At 45.2% G+C, this 19,659-nt stretch overlaps 1 protein-coding gene across 1 annotated transcript in view; it reads left to right on the forward strand.

The window, feature by feature from the left end:
• Positions 1–19,659, forward strand: part of arhgap35a (Rho GTPase activating protein 35a) — a 38,588-nt gene that overhangs the window by 9,742 nt on the left and 9,187 nt on the right. Inside the window, exons 2-3 of the mRNA XM_037266975.1 lie at positions 11,185–15,026; positions 18,474–18,618. Of these exons, the coding sequence (XP_037122870.1) occupies positions 11,301–15,026; positions 18,474–18,618 (3,871 nt within the window). The 5' untranslated portion in view covers positions 11,185–11,300. The remainder of the gene's footprint in view (positions 1–11,184; positions 15,027–18,473; positions 18,619–19,659) is intronic.

Genomic DNA, 19,659 nt, shown 5'->3' on the forward strand with positions numbered 1-19,659 from the left:
AGCAGAGAGCTGACGAGCTGTAAGAACAATACCTTGATGTTTAACCGCCATTTGTCTTGGAAGGTTTTGCTCCCATCGGAAATAATGGAAGTACAAATCAATGTCAGGGTTGTTAATTCGACGTATCATTTTTGAGACAAAAACTAAAACACTTTTAGTGTTAACATGTGAAATAATAATAAAACATGAATGATTATTGCTTTTATTTATAGGCAGCTTTTTGGGTACTCAAGTACACCATACTAAAAACAACCATAAAAGAATTATGATATGAGCAACAGAGGAGAGTATGGAATACCGTAATCTTCGGACTATAAGTCGCACCGGAGTATAAGTCGCACCAGCCATAAAATGCCCAAAAAAGTGGAAAAAAAACCATATATATGTATATAAATCGCTCCTGAGTATAAGTCGCCCCCCCACCCAAACTATGAAAAAAAAAACCGCGACTTATAGTCCGAAAATTACGGTAATTGTTTTGTGTTATTTCAGAAGACCACCCCAAACCTGCTAGGAAAAAAAGCTTTCCATGCTAGCTGTTAGAATGCTAACATTACACATATGCTAGGCTAGACATATGCACTCCAGTGAAGCCCCAAATCCTTTCCCCTGCAATATGGAACCCAGCTGTCTCATTTAGCAGACATTTAAGATGTCTGCTCGTTAAAAAAAGCTGAGCCGGTTGTTTACGTGCCTGCTATTGCTAACACGACGGCGCTGTTAATGTGGCGGTGGGCCTTAATTTTGGCAAAGCCAAAGCTTCTTCATCAAGTCTGTCTCTCTTGATACCCAGGCAACCAAACCCGCTATCACGGCGGCCGCTCGCTATCCCGCCCACACCGATGTCGCAGCCGCTAATCTCTCGCGGCATTAAAGGCCATGCGCTGAATTTATGTCGGCCCGCCACAGGAAGAAAAGGGGAAGTGAAGAACGGTTTGAGGAGGTTGACAGATAAGGCTCTTGTCCTTTCTGTGCGGTGCTTTTTAAGCCGTGTTAAGCTGCTTAATTAGACATAATCTACAGGCCCCAGACTGAAGCGGAACTAATGAAGTTAAAAGACTCAAATCCCAAATCCTGCCATCGCGCTCGCCGCCGTCCAAGTCACTTTCCGAACTCACTGTCTTCCGTTCGTACCGATTCGATAAGATCTTCAAATTCCTTGTCGCGGCTGGTTTCGACAAATTTCAAGTACTGTTGAATTTTAGAACAAGAACACTATCTGTTGCTGATTCAAATATGCTTGCGGTCGGGAAAAGTCAACCAACGACTGATGAGATTTTCACCTCGGTATGCTAAGTTTATTACAAACTGTCACTTGCTACTCACGCAGTGACCTTTTGTTAAAATCATCGTCGCACAGATGAACAATAAATGTAGTGGAAGATGTCGCTGAACTTGATGAAAGTCGCACACGCGCAAACCAAACGAGCGAGGACATAATGACTGGCTGTGTCGAGCCAAGGCGCCTCATCACCGACTGCTCCAGCCATGCAAATTCCTGACTCAGAATGTTGGGAAAGTGGTGGTGAGCAGTACAACAAGTTAATTAAAGAGGTTTTTTTTTTGCCTTTTAGCACATTTTGGACTCTCTCACCCGCTGTTGTTGTTCTACGCTGCTAGCATCTTTCGTGTATTCCAAAAAATCTTTTGTTTGGTGACCTAATTTTCTTCCTTTATCTCATAAGGTCCACAAAATGTCTACTTTTAAAAAGATAATAGCCAGGATTGGTTTCTAATATGGCAAAGACAGCAATTCTATGGACTGAATGACTTTTTTTGTGATACTTGAATTATTTCAACAGTTTTTGTAAGATCCTACCATCTCTGAGACCACAAAAGTGATTGGCTGAGCCAGTTGGGTGGGCGGGGCCAGTGGAAGAGGATTGCGAGGATGAGAGAAATGCTGTTGGAGGCTTTTTTGTGGTGACATCGAATGTTCATAATTGCGGAGGTTATTGATCCACCACCGCTCGTCTTTGTGTCATCGTCGAAGCAGATGCTACAGTATATCGCCTTTCTCTTAATGGTTCCATGAATGATTTGGTGGAGAACTGACATGAGGATTTAGGCTGTAAATTCTAAGTGGGATACACTGCGGTTAATATCTTTTGGTAAAACGAGCGATCCACCGAGGTTGCCGTATCCCCGCTTGCCGCCACTCGATATTACTCCAGCTTCTTTGTTGTCTCCTCAACAGCAATTATTTGACCTTCAAACGAGCAGATGGTTGTAGCTCTGCAGCTGAGCCCTCGCATCCTCACCTGGGTTGCCTCCCCAGTGAGCGACTTTAAGATGGTGAGTGATGTGGGCGTCAGCAAATGAAAGTGTACGGTTAGCTTAGGTGAGTTTATTTTGTTAGCATTTAAGCAGTAAAGCCATCGTGACTGTCGTTGACTTTTTTTTTTCTCATTGTAATATTTTCCTGCCTAGCGACTGCTAATTTAGCTAACATATATGCTAACGGTATGTTGACAATTGTAGAGTGTTCGTTCTGGTTTTCTTCTTTTCCTTAAGTATTTTTCCGCAGAATTACAAGCTAATGAATTCTTTATAGAACTACAAATTGTCAGACTTTCAAACTTCATTCGACCTTGGTTCTTCATTCCAGTCAGCAAAAGTCAAGGTTCATTCGGATCAAGTCAAGGTAAACACTGGCCTCCCTTAATTTAGTTGATCAGACTTTGAAGGCAATTTGTCTCTGTCCACGTTTATTATTCCCATTTCCATTCCAACTTTCCCTCCCGTCCGCTGCCTCTATTTCTTACCTTCTTGCGCGATGATGGCCTGCATTGTGGTCTTGCTTGATTAGCTCTCATATGACGCCACGGGCGGCTTTGTTTAGTGCCCGAACAGCGCAGTCGTTGGAAGGATGAGGATGGAGAGGAAGAGGTAGAGGATGCTGAAAGGGGGAGATAAAAGCCGAGGGGGGGGCTCGAGAGCAGGTGGGGAGGAGATAAATGAGACGGGGGAGAAGGAGGAGGAGAGGTGATGGGAGGACGGCGATGTCAACAGGAGAGGATAGAGGAAGAAAAAAAAGAAATGACCTTTCCTCCTGTGCTTGGTGAAGATAACTGTAGAAATGCTGAGGTGGACAGAAGAAGTCTTCCATCCAACAAGAGCCTCCAGTGCTTCACTTTCAATGGCAGACTTTTTAGTTCCAGTTGAATTTCACACTGTTCCATTTTTATTTGCCACTAATTTCCGTTTCAGTTTGGTCTCAGGAAGAAATCGTTATCCGACACATCACTGATACGCGGCGGTTATGTTGTCATATCTCTGTATAAAAATACAATGAGAGGCATCACCCGTAAAACGTTCCTTCATGCCTTATGAGATTGCGTGAAATGCTCTTCAGCCTTTTGTGGGAAGCCAGACTGCAAATGGAATGGAGCCCACCGTGAGTGTTGGCAGTGTTGTCTCGTTATAGCTGAAGGGCTACATGGGCGCTGAGTGCCATGTGTTGCCGAGGGAGACGCAAATGTCTCCTACCAAATCAAGCTAGAGCGCTCGCGTGAAAATACGACTCTCGTCACCCTTCCTGTCTGTCATGCCAATAAGTGATTCGCGTTCTCTGTTGGGTATTTTGTAGCCCCCGTTTTTCCCCGTTCCTCCCTCCCTCTCCTTACAAATGTGAAGAACACAAACATCCATTCACGCAAAAATAAAGAAGGCCTTATCTCTTCTGGCAGAGACACTTTGTTCACGTGATTGCACGCTGATGAATAATAGATGTGCGTACACACGGACGGACGCTCACGAGTCCCACTCTTCGAACGGCGATGATGCTGACACGGGGCCCTTGTACAGTGCAGAGGGATGGATGAGGACTCTCCAGGGATATGCTGATGAATGGGAGTGTTGTCACCAGTCAGGTCCAGCTGCCTTAATACTGCACACTCTGCTTTTTTATTTTTATTTTATGTATAGCGTCCAGTAAGAAGACTCTAGTTGACAATTGGAGAAAGCATTGCGTTATATATTAATTGGACTGTTTTTGCGTCAGTGTCCCCCCCCCATCCAAAGGCTGGCTGTCTTGTCATATCTCCAGCAAGTGAATTTGCACCTGTGCACTTCACTTCATGCTTCAGTTGATGCATGTCTTCTGTTCATTTAGCTAATTGTGTGCCAGTCATAGTTGGGGGGGTCTCTTGCGTACATTTCAGCATGTGTACACTATGTCCCGGGGAAAAAGAAATGCAAAATAATTTTCCAACAGAAGCATTTGCAATTGGGTGACGTGTACACTTTATTTCAGCCCAGCGGAGCAGCTGTACGTTTTTATTATGTGATATCGCAAAGCCCGCAGCTCAACTGCTCTTTTTTTTTCCTCCTCCTCCTCGTCTTCTCCACAATATTGCTCTCAATGGGATATTTTGTACAAGACAAACAGTACATGTACTATAAAGAGACACACTTGGAGGTGCAAAAGTTCTGTTTTGCTTTATTGTGTGTCGTACCCAAACTCTGCTGTTTTGTTTATCGAAAAGCAAGAACGTATGAAATTTCTATTGACCTTTTCGGGCCGGGGTCGGTACTGTCCGCGGTGGCCTGAGTCAGCGTCATACCGGCATTGAGGCCACGATTCAATGCTATGCCATTTTAAATTGATCTTTGACGTCTATATCCGTCAATGGCAGTGAATGAGTTCATGTCAAACCCTGTCCAATGTCACTAAGTGAGCCAATGGCAAGGAAATGTTATGCTTGCAAAAAATGCTCAGCCTGAGATGTCAAAAGTTGATGGCTCGAATAGCCTGAAATAAAATCGACTGCAACTTTAGGAATATATAGCCATCAATAAGGTTTGGAGTCGTGTGTTTTTCTTGGATCAGCAATCTACCAATCTCCAAATAATAACATTTGAAGCCATAGAACTCACTCACAATGCTTAATTAATTAACCCTCAGAAGCTCAATTTCATTTGTGAATTTTGATGGCAACTCACTGATGTGTGCTGGAAATAACTTTAACTCAGTTGTTCATTTTGACAAGGATTTATCGCCCCAATTACGTTGAGGTCCAACACACACACACCCGTAACATGGTGTCAGCGCCACGTGTGTCTGTCATGATCTAAATGGAAATCCGACTGGAGGTTAGCATGTCAGTGTGCATAGCGCCCCGACAAACGCACCTCCTGACAGGCCAATTAATGTGGATGTGTGCGGATGGGATTTAATATGGCGTGCGGAGGGAACCAGCGGGACAATATTTACCAGTGCGGTCAGGGCTCAATCGACTTTAGATTGGTCTTGCCGTTCCTCAACGCGCCATTTGTCTTCTAATTCGTAGGATTTAATTAGCCGCCTTCGTTATTGTACCGGGAGTTTGATTTAGCTTCTGTCTAGGATCGTTTCGAGTCGGGTGAGAGCCTCACTTGAAACTCCAAACATCAGAGTGGTTCTTGGGCCGCTAGCCAGGCTCGGTCCGCTGTTTAGCGCCGTGATTAATGCCCACGTATGTTTAGTTCATTCATTAAAAAACTATAAAACACTTTGGCTAGGTGAATGGATGGATCACGTCGCTGTAATTGTTCCTGCAGAATGCAGTTGCAAAAAGGGGCTTTATCTAACGTAAAGGTCGGGGTGTGAATGTTCTTCTATTTGGATGCCGGCCGGCCAGCCGGCCTGCCTGCCTTGGCGCAAGTGGGTTTTCCAAATAAGCCCGCTCAAGGTCTTTGGGTCAAACTGCCATTCGAGGTCGTTCCTGTGCTGCTCACAGTCGCTCGAAGTTGTCTTAATGAGTGACTCACCCTTCCTGTCTCTCTCAATGCTCCCCATGGAGACTCGGGAGAGAGAGAAATGTCTTAAGTGATGGAGAAAGTAAAAACAATAACAATAGCGCTGACAAAAATAATCCCTTGTCTATACGTGACAATCACAATATTGACCTCAGCCCGCCCGGGTTGCCGTGACACATATTTTGGTGTGCTCTCGGACTTGTGAAAGCTCCTCCCCCCTTTTTCCCTTCGGGATCAAAGATTAGAAAGGTTTCAAGATGTTATGGGTGTGCTTGGGGAGCGTTAATGGAGGTGACCTCAGCAGCGAAAGGCTTGCTACGTTCGAAAATAACTGGATTCACGTGACATTTGGTTACCATGGAAACCAGTAGAAACCAACCTAATTGACACTGTCTAGTATAAGGAGGCAAAATAAAATGTGTGTTTCAGTGTACTTCTACCTTCCCCACTTGTGGATATGAGCGATGGCTAAGTCGCTCTGCTAGCGTAGCATTAGCCAAGCACAAGCGCTAAGCACAGAAACAGTTAGCGTTAGCCTTCTCATTCCTCACCGCCTTTCCCCTTCAACTCCCTTTGCTGCCGGAAAGTCATCTTTGGTTTTATTATTATTTCTAATTTATCAGAGCACTTCTAAACTGAGCCCAATGAGCAGAAGCCGGGCCATAGTTGACTTTTACCAGAACGGGTCGATACTGCCCGAGGCCGCCCCAAATGGCGCCTGGCCTTCTCAACGCACGACTCGAACAGACCCAGTGCAGAAGTGTTCACCGACGCATTCTTCGAAATAGCTTTACAGTATCTTTCATTTCCCATGCGGCTGACCCTTGTTCTCCATTTCTCTTTCTCTCATTTAATTGGACCCAAGACTCAGCAATGCATGCAAATTACTCATGGCGGGGGAAGTGACGTGTCTTTAAAAGCTGAATTTTTTTTCAACTTTGCCTGTTGAAGCAGACTGCAGACAGGGTGTGCGTGCGTGTGTGTGTTTGTGTGTGTGTGAGTGAGTGTGAAGACCATCTGTCCCCCAAGAGTGCGTCTGGGTGCAGCAGCATCTTTCCTAAGAACTCAAATGTGTTAGAACCTGCTGCTTCCAAGGCAACTCAAGAAACAGCTTTAACATCATTTCATGTCTACTGATTTTTTTTTTTTTTCAAAATGGGAGTGAAATCAATTAAAAAATGGAATATTTGGCTGATTTAGTTTTTAATCAGATGGGTAAATATTTCCTGCATTACAATTTGCTTTTTCTTTTTTTTTTTTTAACAGACATTTTGTGGATTATGGTTTTGATGGACATGTGAACCAAATTTTGTGAGATTTTATTTTTACATTATATATTTTATATTGCCATATAAGGTGAAGGCAAACATTGCGCATCCCTTCCTAACATACATATTGTGACATGAATACTTTATTCAAGTTGCTTCTCGTATATGCCCGTCAACAAGTTTCGTCCAAACTTTTAAAAGGTTGTTCATTATTGTTTCGGAAGCACTCGAGTCCCATAATTTCCGCTCTCTTGACGTCCACTGGGAGAGAAATGGCCTCCACATTCAAGTCGACACCGCGCTGTCACTACTTTTGGATGAATGCGCTGTACTGAGAGGATTTATAAGGCAGTAGTTTGGACTTCCAGCTGTCATCGTCTACCGGCACATTATATTTAGCGCCGCTATCAGCGAGACCTTCTGCTGCAGTTGAAGAGGTTCAACTGCCATTACACACATTTTCTCTGCCCCTCTTATCCTTAGCCTTCTCCGAAATCGGCTCATCGTTATTCCAAGAACTTTTTTTTTTTAATATCTGGCATAGAAGTTTGCTTTCCCCTCAGCCGTGTCTTGTATCCTGCATCTTTGAGTGCATGTTTGTTTACAGTCTTTTTTTTTTTTGGTGTACCCTCATCCTGCATCCTTCCGCCCTCTGTCCGTCTGTCTGCCACTCTCCTCGGGAGGTCTATCGGTGTCCGATGCTCCATCGGGAAGAGGTGGAAGTGTGCTATAAGTAGAAAAGGGCAACGTACTTTGTGTATGTTTGCTAAGTAATAAATGTTAGCTTATGTGCCGCGCGGTGTGACAGACACGAAAGGATTTGTTACCGTTTCCCCATCGCTGTTTTATCACCGTGCCATCGGATCATACCAATGAACAGACAGCGCCATTTGGGGAAATGCAAATCGCGCTAGCTAATCCACACCGTGTCCGTAATCCCGCTTGCGAGTCTTCTGGATCAGACTGTGCATGTGTGACTGATGCTGAATTTCTATTTTCACTTGTCACTATCTTGGTTGTTACATAAAAAAAAAAAAAAAATCTGCTACAAAGAATTTGCTTACTGTCTCAGATTCATGGAAGGAAAATGCTCACCCTCCAGTTTTTCCATGCCTTGATGTCTCAACAAAATAAATCTTACCCACTGTGTCCAGCCCTGCCTGAGGTGTGTAAGAAAAGTTCCAGGCATGGTGTCACAAAAGATATATTTCAAGTTCAAACTATTTGTTTTCCCCTTCCAAGGCACCTTTCCAGCTTTTCCTGCCACGCCTTCTCCGTTGTCTTGACCAAAGTCTTTGGAGCCAGGAACCGTCAGATGCTCAGGTCATTGCGAGCAGGTGGCTTTTTCATGGTGAACCAACCATGAGTCGTCATTGCCAGTCATGTGATCCCAGTCCTATAACTATTCTGACAGATCTTTCATCATGTGTTACCAAATTTGAGGGCCTTCAAGTCTCTCAAACGGGATTAGCACGTGGGCGAACAACAGCGAACGTCTCAAACAGTAGCTCGGGCTGTAATAGATGTAAACCAATAAAACGCTCACACAGATAAGAACCACATTTCAAAAGACACTTCCTGTTTTTTTTAACTTCAGGAAAACATCAATGCTAGTTTTATGAGAAAATAATAACGCAGTTTGTACATTTGTCCTTTTGTACCGTTTCAAAGTGGGACAACACAATGACCAGGAAATAGCAAACATGTAAGGAGTGTTCCTACCCACAGCTTCTATCTCCTGCCCTCAACCTCCATCTTCTTACTAATGGACAACACATCCCCCGAGATGCTGCTATGGATGGGGGAGAGGAAAAATGTGGGAGAGGATGACAGTCGGACAGACAAGCCTGACTGATGGCAATGAGGGAGATAATATTGGCGGGGGTGACGACACACGAGGAGAACAGCAATAAGGGCGAGGTGGGAGGAAGTGCTTGCACGCTTGCATCATACACAAGTGAAAGAAGGGGAAAAAACAGGCAAGAGGTTGACTTTCCCACTTTTGTGCCGCCGTCGCGCTGCTTCATGACTATTTCATGACCTTGTCCATTCCCCCCAGCCCTCCTGAGTGGATCCCGCTGCCGGCAAAAGGCTGGCGAGGCAATCTCGCAAGCGTGACTCTTCATTGAGCACTTTTCATTACAAAATATGTGGCAATCAGCACAAAAGAAATCGAACACTATTGTCATTATGGAAATGGTTTACCTCAAGGAATATCCCGGGGAAATCTGGGAGATTAATCATTGATATCGTCAGCGCCCGAGATGCGCAATGTTCCCCATCAGCGGCTACCATTCATTTGTTTCCAGGAGTTGTCTTGAATTATTTTCTCCTCATCTTGCATTGTTTTTTTTGTTTTTTGTGGACCAGTGTTATCAGCATTGAATTCAAAACAGCATTAGACTCCGCCTCTTAACTCATCCACACTTGACCACGCCCTGCTCCTTCTTTCCTGAGGGGATTCCAGTGTGCAGCTCACATGGCCCGGGCCACTGACCTCTATCCCCTTCCCCTCCAAGCCATTCTTCTCCAGACCCCCATCCTCTCTGTCTGCTCACTTCCCACCCCCAAAACGTCTCCTTCCATTCTTTCCTGCATTTTTGTCCACCACCTCCTTGTCTTTGTCACTCTTGTTTTTCCTGCATCGTAATTAACATGGAGGTGCTCAGTATATTTTATTTTAAAGTGTCACTTTCCTGGAGAAGCATTAAAAATATCCACCAAGTCTTTCTTTGTGTTATCAAATGTATTTTCTCAGTTGTTAGTAAAGACGGTTCTGTGAAAACCGCTACGTTGTTTACCGTGTTGACACAAACGATTCCCATGTAAAGGTGGCACAGTAAATCATCTGTAGGAACTTTTATCGCCGGCATGTTCCACAAAAGGGAATCATCTGAGTCGTCTTTGTGTCCACATGCCCGGGCATGTTTGCTTACGCTAATTTAGGTCAGCAGTTGTCTAATGCAGGTCGAAAGTAGGACATCCTCGTGCCTATTTGTCACTCGCTAGAAAGTTCCTGTTGGTAAGGACTTGAGATTGGGTCAGCTTCTTTTGAAATTGATCTGGGGTACGTAAAGACACAATTGGTATTCAGTTGACATATTTGTGTCGGTGACAACACGTCTAGCATTTTGTGTTGTTCTAACACCTTGATGAATATTTGATGCATATTTCCTCTCGCAACATCAAAAAACAAGACATTCTTTTTGATAATGATTCCCTCTTTGTCTCCTACCTGGCAAAGCACAGCAGGGAATATTGCCTTTGTAACATGGGCAGTCTTTTAGGAATGATAGAAATCCAGGTTGTGGAACTGTCAGCTTTGAAATTTGATGAAGCAAATGAAACTGGAAATTGGTGGTTAATACCTGGCAGTTGAAAGATTGCATTGAGTTTATTTAATTATTTCGTTATTTATTCACTCATTTATTATTCCCTTTATTTATTTACTTAAAATGTTATTTATTTCTACCACCTGATCCTTGAGACCAAGGCTAGGTTTGGTTTTGCAGCCTTTCAAACAGGCCACTCGTACTGAATAATAGTTTTCAAGTTTGTTTTCATGGATTAAATGCTTAAGACATGAATACGAGTTGTCATGTCTATGTTTGGTTGTCTAGCATCTTTTGGAAGAGTTTTGTTCCTTCCAAATTGTACTGTCAGCGGGGGTCCTTTCACAAAGAGCATACTTGTCTGGTAATTTATTTTTAGGCCGTGTTTCATGCCAGAATGTATTAAATGGCGATTGAGCTACCAAATAAATGTGTACTTGCTTGGATGCCAACACTTAATTTTTGCATCTACTAGTGAACGGCTGTTGGCACATGAGCGATTTTTAAATCAGTTGTATCTGATTTTTTTATTTATTTTTTTGCCATTTGAGAAAAGTAAGAAAACATGTTTTTGATTTTGAGATGTGTCAGCAAACAGACTTTTCTGCTTTTAAAATGCAGATGGCTTTCCCTAGTTGGCTAATTAGTAAACTGGAACACTTGTATGCTTTCATCTATTTGTCGTGTGTGTCTTTCGTTTGGCGGGATGGGAGTTTGATGTGCTAGTTTTCACAATTGTGTGTGTGTGTTCCCTTGAAACCAATGACACCACCACTTTTTTCACAGTAAGACCCAGATTTGAGTATCACTTGATTAATTCTGTTTTCTTTTTGTCTGTCTCGCAGGGTCAGATCCGAGGACAGTGAAAACCTCTTTGCATGGGATCGCCGTGTCCTTGGCGGCCTCCGTCTCTCCGTAGAGCTTGAGGCAAGCATGACAGGATGAGCTTCTGCCAGCGACGATGATGGCCAAAAAGCAAGATGTCCGGGATCCCACCTACAACCTGGTTGTGGTTGGACTGTCCGGTACAGAGAAAGAGAAAGGCCAATGCGGAGTCGGAAAGTCCTGCCTGTGCAACCGCTTTGTTCGGCCGAGCGCTGATGACTTCTACCTGGATCACACCTCGGTTCTCAGCACGAGTGACTTTGGAGGCCGTGTAGTGAACAATGACCACTTCCTGTTCTGGGGAGAAGCTGGCAGGACCGTGGAGGAGGGGCCAGAGTGCCGAATGAACGTGGTGGAACAGACCGAATTCATCGATGACCAGACATTCCAGCCGCACCGGAGCACTGCGCTGCAGCCGTATATCAAAAGAGCCGCCTCCAACAAGTTAGCTTCGGCCGAGAAGCTGATGTACTTTTGCACGGACCAGTTGGGGCTGGAGCAAGACTTTGAGCAGAAACAGATGCCCGAGGGCAAGCTCATGGTCGACGGATTCTTACTTTGCGTCGATGTTAGCAGGGGCATGAACCGTAGTTTCGAGGACCAGATGAAGTTTGTGACAAACCTGTACAACCAACTTGCCAAAACTAAGAAACCCGTGGTACTGGTTCTCACCAAATGTGATGAAGGAGTCGAGCGCTATATTAAGGATTCGCACACCTTTGCGCTAGCAAAGAAAAACCTCCAGGTGGTCGAAACATCAGCACGCTTAAATGTCAATGTTGATTCCGCTTTTCTGACGCTTGTTCAACTCATTGACAAAGGGAGAGGGAAGCCCAAAATAATCCTTTACTTTGAGGCGCTGAAACAGAGGAGTCAACAGATCGCCTCGGCCAAGGACCGCTACGAGTGGCTCGTCAACCGAATTGTGAAGAACCACAATGAGTTGTGGCTCGCCGTCAGTCGCCGCATGCAGACAGCCTCGGAGTACAAGGACTACGTCTTCCTTGAGGGGACGGCCAAAGCCAAGAAACTCTTCCAACAACACGTGCATAGACTCAAGCAAGATCATATCGAAAAACGCCGCAAGGCTTATCTAAGTACTCTGCCGCAGGCTTTGTCGACACTATTACCGCAGTTGGATGAGATCGACCACCTGAGCTGGTCTGGAGTTCAGAAAGTACTGGAGACCAAGAGAGATTTTTCCCATTGGTTCGTTGTCTTGGACGACACGCCGTGGGAGACCACGCCCCACATTGACAACATGGAGGATGATCGGATCCCTCAAGACCTTCTCGAAACTCGCACGTCCGAGGCTGTTTACGAGAGCCACCTAGAGCAGCTCAGGAATGACCGCAAACGAGCTGAAATGAGATGGGAGTTCAAGGAAAAACTGAGCGTCTCTCCATTCATCACTCCCGGAAAACCGTGGGAGGAGGCTCGGAGCTTCATCATGAATGAGGACTTCTACCAGTGGCTTGACGAAGCGGAATATTTAGATATCTACAACAAACACCAGAAGGAGATTATTGACCGAGCCAAAGAGGACTTCCAAGAACTGCTTCTTGAATATTCCGAACTTTTTTATGAACTGGAGGTAGATGCAAAGCCGAGTAAAGAAAAGATGGGAGCGATCCAGGAAGTACTGGGCGAAGAACAACGATTCAAAGCCTTACAGAAGCTGCAGGCCGAGAGGGACGCTTTGGTATTAAAACACATCCACTTTGTCTACCATCCCACAAAGGACACCTGTCCCAACAGCCCTCACTGCGTGGACTCTAAACTCGAGCAGATACTTGCTTCCAGGTTCCCCACTCGCTATGCGTCACCAGATAGTTCAAGACCGGATGTGGGCAGGGCAGAAAGGATAAATCTGGTCATACTAGGGAGAGATGGACTCGCCAGAGAGATGGCAAACGAGATCAGGGCGTTGTGTACCAGCGACGATCGGTACGTTTTAGACGGGAAGATCTACGAGTTAGCTCTTCGTCCCATCGAGGGCAACGTACGTCTGCCGGTTAACTCCTTCCACACGCCGACCTTCACGCCGCACGGTTGCCTCTGTTTGTACAACTCCAAGGAGTCTCTGTCGTATGTCGTCGAGAGCGTAGAAAAGCTCAGAGAGTCGACTATAGGTCGAAGGGACCGAGAGAGCGTTCTAGCCCAACTCCCGCTTTTCCTCTTGCTCGTGACCAAGCGTGGGGTTGGTTCCATCGGGGATATTGGAGGAGAAACAGCTCAGACGCTTATCCACCAAGGACTGCAGGTGGCCGCAAAGCAGCAGTGTCGTTACCTAGACCCCGCCTCTCCGGGCATGGGTTACGGACGCAATTTCAACGAGAAACATCTCAACCAGATGTTGAGAGGCCTCTTAGAGTCTCGGAGAAGCCTTCGCAGCGGCTCGCCGCCCATAGCGCCTTCTTTGTCTGCCTTCAGAGACTCTCAGTCCCAAGCAATTGTAGAATCAGACCTCAAGATTGTCATGTGCCTCATGTGCGGAGACACGTATGATCTCGACCAGCTCCTTGCCCCTTTCTTGTTGCCTCAGCATTGTCGCCCTACTAGCAACCTCCACAGCGGCACTTCAGTCCTCCTGGATCTGAGTGTAGGTGGTCAGAGGCAGACCATTGAGCTGTCCTTGCTGTCCTTCCATTCCTCCTTCTCCCTGCGCAAGACTAAACTAGTCCACGGCTACATTGCCGTTTACTCTGCTCGCCGGAAAGCCTCGTTGGAAACTTTATGTGCTTTCCTTTGTGAGGTTCAAGACATCATTCCAGTCCAGTTGCTAGCGGTTGGGGAAAGCCAGATGGAGCTTTCAGATTCCGAATCAGCTAGGGAGCAGGTCAATCAAGGAGAGGAACTCGCTCATGAAATTGAGGCGAGGTTCAGCACAATAATATGTGGGCATGGAGGAGTTGTAGGCGGCCTTCATAAAATGGATCTTTTCCAATCTTTTCTCAAGGAGATAGTGGACAAGCGCACTATTATTGAGATGTACGAGAATGTGGCTGAAGCATGCACCAACGAGAGCGCCAGTCCCCGTTGCGGCTCTCCCAGTCCAGTTAACATTCTTCTGGACTCAGAAGATGACATCGACCCATCACCGCCTTACCCCACCTTGAGGGATGATGGAAGTCTCAGCTCCCATCTGGTAAGCTTCAAGCTACCAGATCTGGACTCGAGCGATACATTTTCTGTCATCTCTGAGCTCAGCACATTTGAGAGCAAGCTGAACAACAAGGTACCTCCTCAAGTGAAACCTAAACCTGTCCGGAAGGTCAATCTTGGCCCTTATATGGACCAACAAGGTGGCACCAACCGACGATCCTTGCCTCAAGCCGTCACGTGGGCTCCCGGTAGCGACGGTGGCCACGATCCGTCGGACTACGCCGAGCCTATGGATGCCGTGACCAAACCACGACATGGCGAAGAAGAGAGCATCTACTCTGTCCCTCATGACAGCACACAGGGCAAGATCATCACCATCCGCAACGCCAGCAAAGGTCACGCCAATGGGAGCGCTGGGGGGAATGGGTCGGACAGCGAAGCCGATAGCAGCTCACTGGAACGCAGAAGAAAATTGTCAGCCATCGGGATCAAGCCCAAGCTTTACCGAGATAGATCCAAACGCCTCGGAAAGTTCAGCAGTTTTCGCACCAGCTTCTCGATAGGTAGTGACGATGAAATGGGGGGTCCGCCCAAGGCTAGCCAAGATGACGGAGGAGCCCAGAAGGACAATTCCATTGAGGAGAGCGAGGATCCGAAAAAGAGGAATATCCTGAAGAGCCTGCGCAGAAATACAAAGGTCAGTCTTTCTATAGATTGGACGTGACTCTGTCAAGTTGATTGTGATGACGCACCGAGTTTAATCTCGGAGAATGTCACCTTCAATGCTGTCCAACGTTGAATGGAGGAGAACCTCACATTCACTTTAAATTAGCGTAAACACAAAACAGAGGCATATTTTTCCCATCTCGGCTTACCGACTGAATCACTGAGTGATTTATTGTGCCAGTAAAGCCATTTAGAAAGTGTTCATTAATTCACAGCGATACATATTTCTTATGAAATGACCACAACGTAAGCCTTTTAAGAATAAATCGTGTTTTCAAATGGGCCAACTCATCATCAAGTGCGAACCCCAATGTAATTATTCTCCATATAATGTGTCACTTGTTAAATACTTTGTTCTGGCGCATTAATACAGGATGTTTTGTCGCATGTATTTGGAAGTCTAATTGGTTGTTGGCTGGGAATCAACACCTGCTTCTTTCGGTGGCTAATTTATCAGTGAAGTTGAAGACTAATTAGTCTAATCTCTGCTTTCGCTCTGCCATAGCCAATGAAAACATGACAGACTTTAGAGGAGCTTCCTCAAAGCACATTTGCTGCATTGTCCCCGACTGCTCAACAAACGGAGGCAAAATAAAAGCTAGTCATTAAACTCTGATTACAGATGGTCTAAAGAAGAAAAAAAAAAGCTTTTAAGGTAAGATGTCAAACTCAAGGCCCGGGGGCCAGATACGGCCCCGTCGACCTTTGAGGTACGGCGGTATTAGCGCCGTATTTATCATTGAGAGAGATTGTAAATCAAAATGTATTTCGTCATCTAGCCTGAATTTTGCCATTTTAACACTTAAATGATTTTGTGCTGACAAGGGTCGTCTTGCCAATTTCCACTTGACTCCTTTGATTTTCTATTGGAGTGTTTTTCATAGGTCCTATCTCCCTCTTCACTCTACTCCCCCAGCCCCGCGGTGACACTTTTGACCTTAAACTGTTTATCAGTGCTGGTATGCTGTTCATTCTCTTGCACCGCATGGTACAGAAGGCCCTTGTGTGTCTATGTTGCACTTGTGTGATAATTACCATGCCTGCTAGCAGGTTGGAATAGGTTTTCACACATTGATTGTGAGGTCAAGGGAGTGTGTGAAATCTGTGTTGTATCACTCCATGGCCACAAGTGTTTTTGATTTTATTTTTTATTTAATATTTAAAAAAAAAAAAATTAATTTATTATTATTTTTATTCATCATTTTTTTTATACTATAATTCATTTATTGAGCCCTATTTTTATGCCCAAGGCAAGTCTTGCGCGAAACTGTGTAGAAAGGTGCGTTTCCACCGTTGTGGGAGGGAACACAGCTGACTTGTTTGCCATCCAATGGCAAGAAAATGAAGGTGCTCATTTTCACACCGAGTCTGATCTGCTTTCTGTCACCAGATTGTCATGGGCTCACTTGCTACGTTTGCTATAAAGCCCAGCAAGGTAGAGCAAATTCCAAACCGCAGTGAACGAGACTTTCCCTGCTGTGAAAACGGCGCCTGTGTATGTTAATAGGGCCCGTTATGTGCATCAACAGCTTGAGAAGTGTAAAGCCAGATTGTTTACTTGCCACGCTATCATTACGATGGCTGCAAGGTTGCAGGCTCCAGTCGTCTGACCTTTCCCTTGAACCTCCGTGACCCGACGCTGGAATTAAGATCAATAAACATGAATTTACATGGACAGTGTCAATGTTTCAAAGCAAATCTAATCCTGCAAAGTTTGAATCATCATTTTTGCGCTAATTAGCCATTCTCCTCGAGCATGTTTAGATAACCGCTTGAAAAGCTATTGTTGCAGTAAAAAAGTCATCATGTTCCGTCATAGTGTTTCCGACACAGCTGGCCCCACAAAAAAAGAAAGAAAAACTTTCATTTGCAATCTGCTCCAGTCTGGAATCCCCTCAGGGTGGCCGACCGTATGGACGTTTTTGAGTTATTCGTTCATCTTGCGAAGTACATTTTGTGTTTTGACTTTTTAAGCAGTCAACACATCTGAGATTCGCTGTGAGCCCCGAGGCCAACGTCAACTCTGAGCTGTGACGGGCGCCAACAAATAATTCAAACGGCTTTCTCGGTCCCTTTTAACATCGTCCCCCCCCCTGTTTACCTGAGGTAGCCAAAACCTGTGTGACCGTCCTCTCGCTCAGCGAGGGGCCGGAAACATTCCGCCTCTGCTCTCTGCATCGTTTTTGTTTTGTTTTTGTCCTCCGCCAGCAAGTGGAATGTTTTGAATTCCTCTGTCACCTAGCTCCACTTGAGTGTCCTCATGCAAGAAGTAGGAGAGTGGGAGATTAGTCCCGACATAGACAACACAATCCTACAGAGATATTAAACGTAGCTGGGGGAGAAATAAAGAGTACACATAAAGGCTGCCGCTGTTCCTTTTTATTTGAATTGTTTATTTTATGTCAGAACAGTGAGACGTCAAAAACAGGAGCAGAAATGTCCATCTATTATTACAGTAGTAGAATTTGAATGCTGCTATATGTGTCAGTGTTTAACCAAACAGGCAGTTTTACTCTTCAAACGTTGAAGTTCTTACTAAGTTCAGAGCAGGAAGCCAATTGACATTGACGTAATGGCTTTCAAGCTTCCTCAGCGTTTATGCTTTCCAGTAAGTCAGCCATTGTGGCTGCGTTATGTCTGCAACATTTGCCCAAGAGTGGTTAAAAAAAAAATATATTGCAAATATTATAGAGCTAGTCAAGCACCACTTAAGCCACTTTAAATAGTGTCTGGGTGAAAGAGGCCGGCTAACAACGAGCCCATGCGAACGACATCTTCGATTGTTTATTCAGCTGTCGATGTGACAAATGCACCGACTGGTCAGACTCGGTTCACTTTCTCACTTTTAATTAGAGCTTCCTTGCTCGTGTCTCGACGTATTGCTGTTTGACTCTGCGGCTGTGTAGAAGCAGGATGGAAAACCTTTGGTGTATCTGGAGCAGAGGCCATTCTGAGTGAGCTCCATCTCTCTAATGAGCCCTCCTCCACTGCATTGTCAGGCTCGCTCTGCCGCCGGCCGCAGTCTATGCGCCCAGCCAACCGTGCGACTGACCGGCCTGCCAGGACCAAGCCTCGGGGGGGGGGCTGACAGACTTACTGGAGATTCCGGCCTTGAGGGCTTTCAAAACAGGACCATCAAAAGCCTTTAATGCTCGGTACCGTACGGAGGCAGGCGGTTTAGGAATTACATATTTCCAAAGGGAGGGGGAGGGGTGCACGACGCCACAGTGATGTCTATCTCTGATATACAGAACAGGATTGAACAAATGATTGCTTATCGTATAAGTTGGAAAGGAATGTGCGGGATGGGTGTGCGTGCGCTCAAGTAAATACCATAACGCAGAAATTGCGCTTGTTTACGAACAGTCAAAAGTTTTCGCCCATTCCGCACGCAGATGATATCTTTTATTTCTTTCAGAAACAACGAGCCAAGCCGAGGCATTCCATCACCAAACCGATTGAGAGCAACTACTTTGGAATGCCGCTGGTTACCGCGGTAACTCCAGAGAGGCCAATCCCGGTGTTCGTTGAGAAGTGTATTCAATTTATTGAAACAAGACAAGGTAAGAAAAAACTTTTTTTTTTTTTTTACTTTCACACACAAGAGATTTTAGAAGCAGGTATTTAAGTGACTCAGCAGGCCAGGCCTTACTTTTTAAAGCCACACACATTCAAAGTCAACAGTACTTTAATGTGAAACTTGAGGATAGTGCCCCCTAGTGGACAGAAATAATACCCGTGTGTATATTTTGTTGTTTATTAACGCAAAATAATTGTTTGAATTAAAAAATATTTCTCAAAAATCTTGACTTAGCTTTACATTCATCTTGTTTAGAAGACAAGGCAAACCTCCGCGTGAGTTCATCGAAAACATTTCTGCTGCTTACTGACATTCCATCGCATTCCGCCTTTAATCTCGCCGCCATTAAAAACCAGCGTGGATTACTCAAGCTTTACAAAACATCCCGCGGCCCGCTGCCTGCCTGCCTGCGGAAGAACGGAGGCAACTCGCCGCATAATGAGGCGTCACGTTAGGTTACACCTTGCCATGTTCACATGTGAAATGGAGCAGTTACAATAACTTCAGAGAGGGAGGGAGGGAGGGAGGGGCGGGGCTTGCGTATTTGTTGATGTACACGCTTCACCTGAGCTGTTTCTGTTTCATTTGCAACTTTATACCTGCCAGTGTTTGATTTATTTGGTTTTCCCTTCTTCTCCTTCACTGACCTTGTTTCTTTTCCTCTGATTCACCCCCCCCCCCCCCCCCCCCCCCATCGGTGTCTTGGAGTACTTTCTACCTGTCATCTTTGATTTCCTTCATCTACTTCTTCACCCGCATTTCTGTTTCTCTGCTTTCTTCTATTTTTCTTCTCTTCCTTCAGCTCAATGGCATTCCTCTTATTGTGTGTGGCCCCATAAGTCGACAATTAGCTTTGGTATTCGCCCGTGAAATGTCATCATTTTTGAAACTCCAGGTGTACCTAATAAAGTGTCCAGTGAGTGCAGCACACGCTCTTTACAACATTTATGAGATTTTTTTTTTTGGTCGCTGCTGTAAGTCAGACTTGCTTATCCGCAATCTGTGTCTGCAATGTTCCGCCATA

This window comes from Syngnathus acus, chromosome 13 (assembly GCF_901709675.1).
Source record: "Syngnathus acus chromosome 13, fSynAcu1.2, whole genome shotgun sequence".
NCBI classification, from domain to species: Eukaryota; Metazoa; Chordata; class Actinopteri; order Syngnathiformes; family Syngnathidae; genus Syngnathus; species Syngnathus acus.